The 9,542-nt window shown below is 49.7% G+C and overlaps 1 protein-coding gene across 2 annotated transcripts in view; it reads left to right on the forward strand.

Annotated features, from left to right (window-relative positions):
- Window positions 1-215: 215 nt before the first annotated feature.
- ERCC3 (ERCC excision repair 3, TFIIH core complex helicase subunit) overlaps window positions 216-9,542 on the forward strand; it is a 24,121-nt gene continuing 14,794 nt past the window's right edge. For both annotated transcript variants that reach the window (XM_077766759.1, XM_077766760.1), the window contains exons 1-8: window positions 216-305; window positions 663-868; window positions 1,744-1,980; window positions 3,810-3,859; window positions 4,303-4,438; window positions 4,636-4,800; window positions 5,267-5,471; window positions 6,952-7,266. In XM_077766759.1, the coding sequence (XP_077622885.1) occupies window positions 278-305; window positions 663-868; window positions 1,744-1,980; window positions 3,810-3,859; window positions 4,303-4,438; window positions 4,636-4,800; window positions 5,267-5,471; window positions 6,952-7,266 (1,342 nt within the window). In that variant the 5' untranslated portion in view covers window positions 216-277. The remainder of the gene's footprint in view (window positions 306-662; window positions 869-1,743; window positions 1,981-3,809; window positions 3,860-4,302; window positions 4,439-4,635; window positions 4,801-5,266; window positions 5,472-6,951; window positions 7,267-9,542) is intronic.

Below are 9,542 nucleotides of genomic sequence, written 5' to 3' on the forward strand. Positions count from 1 at the left end.
TTGTTCTATGTTTTATGCTTGGACGGTCATAAAGATCCTCAATAAATATATCATTGATTGACTACAGGAAAGAACAGGAGTGGAAATGGACCTGCAACACGGAACACAGCAGACGCTGCTCAGTCGCCGGGAGAGCCCGCCCACCCCACGACCCGGCGCCCAGAGGCGGGACTTCCTGTGGGCTTGCCGAAAGAGCTTCCGGCGTGAACCGGAAGTCCCGTTGAGAGCAGCCGCTGCGGAGACCCGGAGGCACCGGCTTTGTGCTGTTGTTGCTGCCATGGGCAAAAGAGACCGGGGCGACCGCGGTGAGACGTGGCGCGGGCGCGCTGGGGCCTGCCTGTGCTCGCCGTCCCCATCGTCCTGTGTCGTAGTTGCTCCGGGCTTCTCGGCGGCTGCCGACCCCTTAGGGTCTCGCGGCCTGTACACGCTGTCGCGACGGGCTGTTGGGCAGCGGGCGATCCTGACCATGGGCCGCCCTGCGTCGTGGGCCGGGTGGGAAGCATTTCAGGGAGAGGACGCCAACGGCACGCGTGTGACTCTTGGCTGGGAGTGCGTGGCGTTGGTGAAATACGGCCGCTGCCGGCCTCCCTCGAGATGCCGCTAAACGGCGCGGAGGGAACCTTGGGCTCCTGCGGGGCTCACTTCTGTGTCCGTATCTGCAGATAAGAAGAAATCCAAGAAGCGGCACTACGAGGATGAAGAAGAAGATGAAGACGACATCCCCGGGAACGACTCTCAGGAAGCGGTCCCCTCGGCGGCCGGGAAGCAGGTGGATGAGTCCGGTACCAAAGTTGATGAATATGGAGCCAAGGACTACAGGCTGCAGATGCCCCTGAAGGACGACCACACCTCGAGGCCTCTCTGGGTGGTGAGTGCCCTGAGGGCCAAGCTGGGTTGGTTCTGGGACCCAAAATGGAGATGCAGGGTACTGACCTCCGGAGCTGGCTGGGGGAGAGCTCTGTGCATGCTGTGAGCAGCCTGAGATAGGACTGAGCAGGGACCGCACACACGTGCCGGCTGGCGCCCGGCTTCCTTCTTCTCTAACCCTCCTTCTCCCCTTCCCTTCAGGTCTACCGCATGCCTGGAAATACTTTTTTACTTCCTGAACAAATGCCATTTATTGTGTAACATTTTAACTGCCCATTTAAAAAATTGGTGGAAGTTGGGGCGCCTGGGTGGCTTAGTCGGTTAAGCGTCCGACTTTCGCTTAGGTCATGATCTCGCGGTTCGTGGGTTCGAGCCCCGCGTCCGGCTCTGTGCTGACAGCTCAGAGCCTGGAGCCTGTTTCAGTCTGTGACTCCCTCTCTCTCTGACCCTCCCCTGCTCACGCTGTCTCTCTCTCTCTCCTAGAAATAAAATAAAACATTAAAAAAAAAAATTGATGGAAGCTATGTATTTGCTAGGCCGCTCTTTTGCTCAGTTCGACCTAGTTAATACTCTACCTTCATTTGAAACCTGGCCAAAAGGTACCTTGAAGATAGCCCATAAAGTGGGCTTTCCCTGTGAAGAGTAGTGGAAACCGACTTCGGAAACCTGTTCCTCTACTCTCTCTATTCCTTGTGTCTGATTAAAGTCAGGCCCCACAGTTGGCTGAAGGGGTGCTTACAAAGATATTCCTGGTGTTAAAAGATCCCTTCTTGGACAGCTTTTCTGGATAATGGTGTGAGTTAGAGTCTAATAGTCTCTGCACTTCATTTATTTTTTTGTTTGTTTTGTCTGTTGTGTTCCTTTGGTGTTTCTTAGGCTCCTGATGGCCACATCTTCTTAGAAGCCTTCTCACCAGTTTACAAATATGCTCAAGACTTCCTGGTGGCTATTGCCGAGCCCGTGTGCCGACCAACCCACGTGCATGAGTACAAATTAACCGCCTACTCCCTGTATGCAGCTGTCAGCGTTGGGCTACAAACCAGTGACATCACTGAGTACCTCCGGAAGCTCAGCAAGACGGGAGTCCCTGATGGAATTATTCAGTTTATTAAGGCAAGTGGGGGCCAAGGCCAGCTCTTTTGCCTTCCTTGTGAATACATTGATAGCGGGGACAGGTGCTGTACATTGTCAGCCTGTGGCCATCATGAAAATGCCATTCAGATCTCGTGTGGGGAGACATAACTGGTTCCCACAGCTGCTTCTCTTCTGGATCCAGCACGGTGTTCTTGCTGAGGCCACACTTCCCGTGAGCTGCTCTGATACAGTGGGTACTAACACATTGGGGATACTAATTCAGGCCCATTCTGGCCAGGGTTATTTGGGAATGCAGCCAGAAGTGAATGGTGTTTTGGACTGAATTGTGTCCTCTCCAAAATTCACATGAAGCCGTAACCCTTAATGTGATTGTATTTGGAATGAGGGAGTAATTAAGGTTAAATGAGGTTAAAAGAGTGGGGCCCAGATCCAATAGGATGAGCATCCTTTTAAGAATAGTCCAGCCCAGGAGCCCTCTCTCTTTGCACGTGCACAAGGAAGAGGTCATGCGGGCACATAGTGAGAAGGTAGCCAGGAAGAGAGCCTTAACTAGAAACTAATCACTGTCACCTTGATGGAGTACTTCTAGAAATGTTTCTTTTGTCAAATCATCCAGTCTGTGGTGTTCTGAACAGCAGCTGAGCAGACTCCTATAAATGGTAAACCCTGTCTAAGGCTGAATACCTGCACAGGACCAATAGTCAACAGTTTTCATGAGGGAAAGTCAAAAAGAACTTCCAAGTGTTGAAGTGGATAGGGTTCCATATGCAGAGCATTAAACATGCTTGGGCTTGTTCTGAGAGACAGGTGAATGCCATCCAGAATAGCTGCACAGTGCCTTTTGTTACCCTTGCTGATCTAAAGGGAATTGGATTAAGCCCCCCAGATCTGGAGAGGGGGCATGCAGTGCAGTAATGCATCCAGTCTCTGAGCAGCTAGCAGGAGCCCTGGTGAGAGTTCTGTCTTGTGACGTGGAAAGGTGCCCAGGGAGAAGGGCCTGCACCTTGCTGGAATGAGCCCCACATTAGCACGCTGGCTGTGCTCAGTCTTGGCGGGAGCTGCCTGCGTGAATGTAGGTGTTGGTATGCTGCAGTAGTGGACCCAGAAGGGCAGCAGCAGGGGCAGGTCACAGCCCAGGATCTGAGTGGCGAATTTCCATGGCCGCCACACAACTTCTGCTGCTTTCCATCCTAAAGATTGTTGGGAACCTGGAAGATTTCAGCTGTAGTCTCTTCCATCAAGAAGCTTCCATTCATTTTTTTATTTTTATTTTTCTTAGTAGGCTTCATGGCTAACACAGAGCCCAGTGCGGGGCTTGAACTCATGACCATGAGATCAAGACCTGACCTGAGATCAAGAGTCGCACACTTAACCGACTGAGCCATCCAGGTGCTCCGAAACTTACATTGTGGTTGGGAGAAATAGGAACATTGGTGAGGAGGCCAGGAGATTTTGCATGTAGTTTATGCAACAATGACTAAATACATGCTCTGTGCCAGTTTTGTGCTAGGAGCTGTAATAATGCCGGTGTGGCTGGATGAACCATTGGCTTATGATGGGGCCTGCAGGGATGGAGAAGAAAAGGGAAGGGAAAATAAAAAAGATTTTACATAGCATTTTATGAATTAAGGGACATGCATCAGAAAAGAGCCAGGCAAGAGCAAGGTTTTACTCTCAAAAGCAGAGGTTAATAAGAAAAAGCTCAACTTGGGCACACCTAACCTCTTTAGGATTGCACATTGGGCTCTCCCCGAAGTCAAATGAACTCTTCACTCGGTAGAATGAATGTGTCCTGAGTGAGCCGCGCATTGCTAATTGTGCCTGTTGAATGTTGTCACTCCTTGCAGCTGTGTACTGTCAGCTATGGAAAAGTCAAGCTGGTCCTGAAGCACAACAGGTAAGGGATCCTGTGACAGCAGCCCCCCCCCCCCCCGCCCCCGCAAGGCACTTTCGCCCTGTGTGGAGCAGGCAGCAAGGGGCTGATGCCTGTGGACTGTCTGCACCAGCACCGGCTCCCCTGAGGAAGGGGATAAAAGGCGTAAGCGAAGGGAAGTGACCAAAACCGGGAATTTGTTTCCTGGCCACTGTGTTCCCCAGCCCTGAGCAGCAGAGCTGAGGCTCAAGCTGCTCCTTATTTGACTTCAAAGCTGCATTTTGTCCACATCCTCGTTTGTTATGTCTTGGCCAGTGGCTCATAGCTTGGATTTGGCTAAGGCTTTGGGAGAATAAGAGATTGAGAGAAGCACAGAGCCACTGTTTCCAGACCATGTGATCACATGAGCCACAGAACGTTCTGGAAATGGTGTACTGCTCAGTAGTCACCTCCCTCCCCTCTTGCAGGTACTTCGTGGAAAGCTCCCACCCTGATGTCATCCAGCACCTTCTCCAGGATCCGGTGATCCGGGAGTGCCGCCTGCGGAACTCTGACGGGGAGGCCACGGAGCTCATCACAGAGACGTTCACGAGCAAGTCGGCCGTAAGTGGGCTCCCGGGTCACCCTTGGCAGTGGGAGCGTGGGGATGTCGGCTCTCCCAGAGGCGTTCGGTCCAGCATTCGCAGCTTTGGGAGCCCACAGCCTTCTTACAGCTGCAGTTGCTTGTTCAACTCTGGCTCTTGCTTGGAAGCCTGAGGTTTCATTGTCACACAGAGGTTCAGGTGCTGCCTCTCTTACAGATTGCCAAGACTGCTGAAGGCAGTGGTGGGCCTTCCACTTCCCGGGTGACGGACCCACAGGGTAAATCTGACATCCCCACGGACCTGTTTGACTTCTATGAACAAATGGACAAGGATGAGGAAGAAGAAGAAGAGACACAGACTGTATCTTTTGAAGTCAAGCAGGTTAATGCGGGTACCCCTCTCCAAGCTGGCCTCGCCCTGTGTGGACTCCGCAGTCTGTGTGAGAGGACGGGATCCCCATCTCCTCCTGACATTGCTTTCTGCCTTATGGTACCTGGGCTGTGGCATCATTCCTCCTAACGGGGTTGGATCTGAGTGTCCTGCTACTCTGGCTGGTGGCTCAGTCTTCACAAGTTCCCGGGAGATGTAGGAAGCAGTGTCTGAGGGGCATTTTGGTGGTTTGGGGGGACATTTTGGTGATTGGATTTAATTTTTTCTGTGTCATTAATTTGGGTTGCTTTTCTGTGCTTTAACCCAGCTGTTATCAGGCAAGATCTGAAATTGCAAAAGCCTACATAAAACACTGTCTTCTTGACCATTAGGCTCCTTCTGGATTGTGTATAGCTTTGGATTTAACAGCTTTGGTATTTAACAAGATTATAAAACGTCTTTCATGCTCACTCCCCAGGAAATGATTGAAGAACTCCAGAAACGTTGCATCCACCTGGAGTACCCTCTGTTGGCAGAGTATGACTTCCGGAATGATTCTGTTAACCCTGATATCAACATTGACCTGAAACCCACAGCTGTCCTTAGACCTTATCAGGAAAAGAGCTTACGGAAGATGTTTGGGAATGGACGTGCCCGCTCAGGGGTCATTGTTCTTCCTTGTGGTAGGTGACACCTGAATGAAGAAGGTGGCCAGGCTCTTCGGTTACAATCTGCCAGCTTCCTCTCGCTCTCCTTTGTGCACCTTTCTCTAAATCACACCTGGCCAGGGAGCAGCCAAGGTCCGATGACCCCCTGATCCATGACCTAACCAGTATTTGAGTGCCTGCTCTGTGCTGGGCTTTGACCTCAGCAAAGGTGGATACTGGAGATACAGTCGTGCATAGAACAACACTTCCGACCTCGGGGAGCTCATATTGGTGGTAGAGAGACAGCTGGTAAACCCATCGACTAAGCAGTGTGTAAGATCTTGGGCAGTGACAGTGATGTGGGGCAGGTGCTCTTTTTTATGCTGGGTTAGGGTCTTCTCCTTCGCAATTGATCTCGAGAGTTGTGTATATTTGGAGACTTCCTACCAGAGAAGCCTTGCTCGTTCCTTGATGGCTTATTACAGTGTGTACATCCAAGAAAGGACAGTATGGCCCCCTTGGCGCCTCTCTGGTATCATTTGTCCCAAGTCATGTCAGGTCCTGGCTGAGGTTCTTGGCCAGGGGTCACAACACATTCACCGGGGGGCCCTACCGCAGACTTGAGGAGGTTAGAATCTTCAGGGGAGAGGCCTGTACCTTCAGGTTCTTTTTTTCTTTTTCTTTTTTTAAAAATCTCCCTGGGTGGTTTTGATGCACATGCCTGGTAAACGAGGAATTGCCGTTTGAAGGCTTAGCTTGATTTTTATCTCAATCTTCAAATGGTGGAGGATAGTGACCTTGGAAGCCCTGGAATTTCGCCTGTGTCTTTGCCAGTAGAGTACACATTTCCCATGTACTTGAGTTCTCAGCCCAGCAAGTGGTGCTAAGAGCTGCCTTGTGCTGGTCCTCTGTGCGGTCTGTGTACCTGGTGCGCTGTCCCCCAGCAGCACCACCTTCCCATGGCGTGAGCAAGGTGTGCTCAGCCTCCCTTTTCTCTTATTTAAAATGGCAACAATAAAAGAATCTCGTATCTCTGGTGAGTTTTCAGATTTCAGCATTAGAACAGAATTCAGGGAAAATGCTACAGGAGGGCCTGGTGCCTGTCTCTCTAAATTGTCATGTTTATGCTAGACCATGTCTCCCTTTTATAGAGAAGGAAACAGGCCCCTGGAGCAAGAAGTGCCTCATGATATATGAGGATGATTACACATAATTCGTCCAGATTCATGTGTCGAGTCATTCTGTCTGTATTCTTCAAAAAAAATTTTTTTGAATGTTTATTTTTGAGAGAGAGACCAACATGAATAGGGGAGGGGCAGAGAGGGAGAACAGAATCCGAAGCAGGCTCACTGAGGCGTCAGCACAGAGCCTGATGCGGAGCTTGAACTCACGAACCACGAGATCATAACCTGAGCCGAAGTTGGACGCTTCACTGACTGAGCCACCCAGGGCGTCCCTGTCTGTGTCTTTCATTGCAACCGGGCCTTGGGTGACTTTGCCCTTTGGTTTCACATAGGTGCCGGCAAGTCCCTGGTTGGTGTGACAGCTGCCTGCACCGTGAGAAAGCGCTGTCTGGTGCTGGGCAACTCAGCTGTGTCTGTGGAGCAGTGGAAAGCCCAGTTCAAGATGTGGTCCATCATCGACGACAGCCAGATCTGCCGCTTCACCTCCGACGCCAAAGACAAGCCCATAGGCTGCTCCATTGCCATTAGCACCTACTCCATGCTGGGCCACACCACCAAAAGATCCTGGGAGGCCGAGCGAGTCATGGAGTGGCTCAAAACTCAAGAGTGGGGCCTCATGATCCTGGATGAAGTACACACCATACCAGGTAAGCAGGCTGAGAGCTGAGCTGCCTGTCCGTTGCAGAAACAGAAATTGGTTTCTGTTTGTTGGGTTGAGGGAAAGCTGCTGTGTAGTACATTTGTTTTGCTAGAAAGTCTTGCTGGGTAAAGTTTTAAAATAAGTCCTAAGCAGGCTGGGCTGAGGGTGGGTGGTGGATGGGTGTACACCTTCAGAGCTTTGTTAATCATGGGCCCGGCATAGTCATTCAGAAAATGGTTTTTGCCTTCTTCATCTTACTATTGCTGCTCAGTTTACCCTTAACCACTTGGCTTATGGGGCTGTGAAAACTGGACCAGGAGCACGGAAGTCCTTGCCATAGTGGTATCTGTTTTATCTGAAGGCTGAATTGAAGTATTGATCCTTGATATATTACAGAAGCCCTACTTCTCCAAGTGTTGCAGGCAGTCTTTTTTTTTTTTTATTTAAAGTAGCTATATTGATAAAATATCCACCAATAAAATCTACCTATTATAGGTACGCAATTCAAGATTTTTCGTACAGTCATGGAATTGTGCGGCCATGACCATGATCCAGTTTTAGAACCTCAGCCTCATAGTCACTCACAGTCTGTGCTTTCAGCCCCAGCCCCAGGGGACCATGGACGTGCTTCCTGTCTCTAGAAACCTGCCTTTTCTGGAGATGTCATCATTATTACAAAGCATAGAACATGTATTTCATAAATATTTTAAAGAACATGTGTATAATACATATTTTACGTCTTATAAGATCACATAATATGTATTTTCTTATATGTGGCGGCTTTTACTTTGCATGATGGTTAACCCACATTACGTTGTATTGATAGTATCTGCCCTTTTATTGCTGCATAGTATTCCAGTATTCATTGATAAAGCAAATGAAGGGGAATCCCTGATAAATTAAGAAATGTAAATTAGAGATTTCTCCGAATGAATGAAATCAGAGGCATTTTGACATAGAGTGTTCAAAATACTGCCCAAGTGGAGAAGAGAGCAGTCAAAACCAAGGTTAAAGAGGGCCAGGCAGGGTAGAGTGTGGGCCAAATCCTATAGGACCTCATAGGTCTCTGTAGGGTGTTGGACTTGTACTGTGAGTGGGTGGGAAGTCATTTGAGGTATTTGAGCAGAGGATGACACCATCTGATCAATGGCTATAAAAGTACCACCCTGGGTACTGTCCTGGGAATAAGATTCCACCCCCTGGGAGGCGGGGGTGGAAGCGGCTGGATGGGTCCAATCAGGAGGCTTGAATTAGTGAGAATGAAGGTCATCTAATTCTGGATGTGCTGTGAGGGTGAAGCGGACAGGCTGACTGCGGGATCTGAGAGAGAAATCAAGGGTGACTGTAAGGTTTTTGGCCTGAGCAACTGGAAGGAAAGCTATAGAACTGGGCAAAGCTGTAAAAGGAACAGGTTTGCAGAGTGCTGATTGGGTTAGGCTGTAGACATGTACACTGGATTATCAGGTAGACATTCTGGCAGTGGCAAAGATGTTAGAAAGTGGGCAAAAGACCAGAGTAGACATTTCACTGAGGAGAATATATAGATGCTTAGCAACCCTTGAAAAGATACTCCACATTATTAGCCCTGAGGGGAGCTCGGCTTAGTACCATGTGATGTGATGCTGCTATACAGCCATCACAGTGGCCACACTGGGAAATGCCAACAATACCTGACGGGAGCACAGAGTGCCTCATGGGAGCACAGAGCAGCTGACGGGAGCACGGAGCAGCTGACGGGAGCATAGAGCGCCTGATGGGAGCACAGAGCAGCTGACATGCATCACCAGAGGAATCACAAAATGTACAGTCACGTGGAGAAGTTGGGCAGTTTCTTAAAAGATTGCCATGTGACTCAGGCCACCCCTGGGCATCCATCCTAGAGAGTGGAAACTCAGGTTCACACGAAAACCTGTACGTGAATGTTCGTAGGGGCTCTGTTCAGAGTCTCCAAAGCCTGGAAACAACCAGTGCCCAACAGTGGGTGACTGGATACACAAATGGGGATATTCCTCCCCCGAAACACTACTCAGCCACGAAATAACACACTGTTGCTGCGTGCAACAACTTGGGTAAATCTCAGAGGCACGTGCTGAGTGAAATCAACCCATCTTGGAAAGCTATACAATGTATAGTGCCTTTGAAAGGACCAGACCAGTGATGGAGAGCATGTCAGTGGGTGCCAGGTGTGACTGTAGAGGGAGAACACGAGGAAGAGTTTTGGGGTGATGGGTTTGTCTATATCCTGACTATGGCAGTGGTTACACAAATCTTCACATGTTAAAG

Source organism: Crocuta crocuta, unplaced genomic scaffold, assembly GCF_008692635.1.
Source record: "Crocuta crocuta isolate KB4526 unplaced genomic scaffold, BGI_CrCroc_1.0 scaffold5, whole genome shotgun sequence".
Lineage (NCBI taxonomy): Eukaryota > Metazoa > Chordata > Mammalia > Carnivora > Hyaenidae > Crocuta > Crocuta crocuta.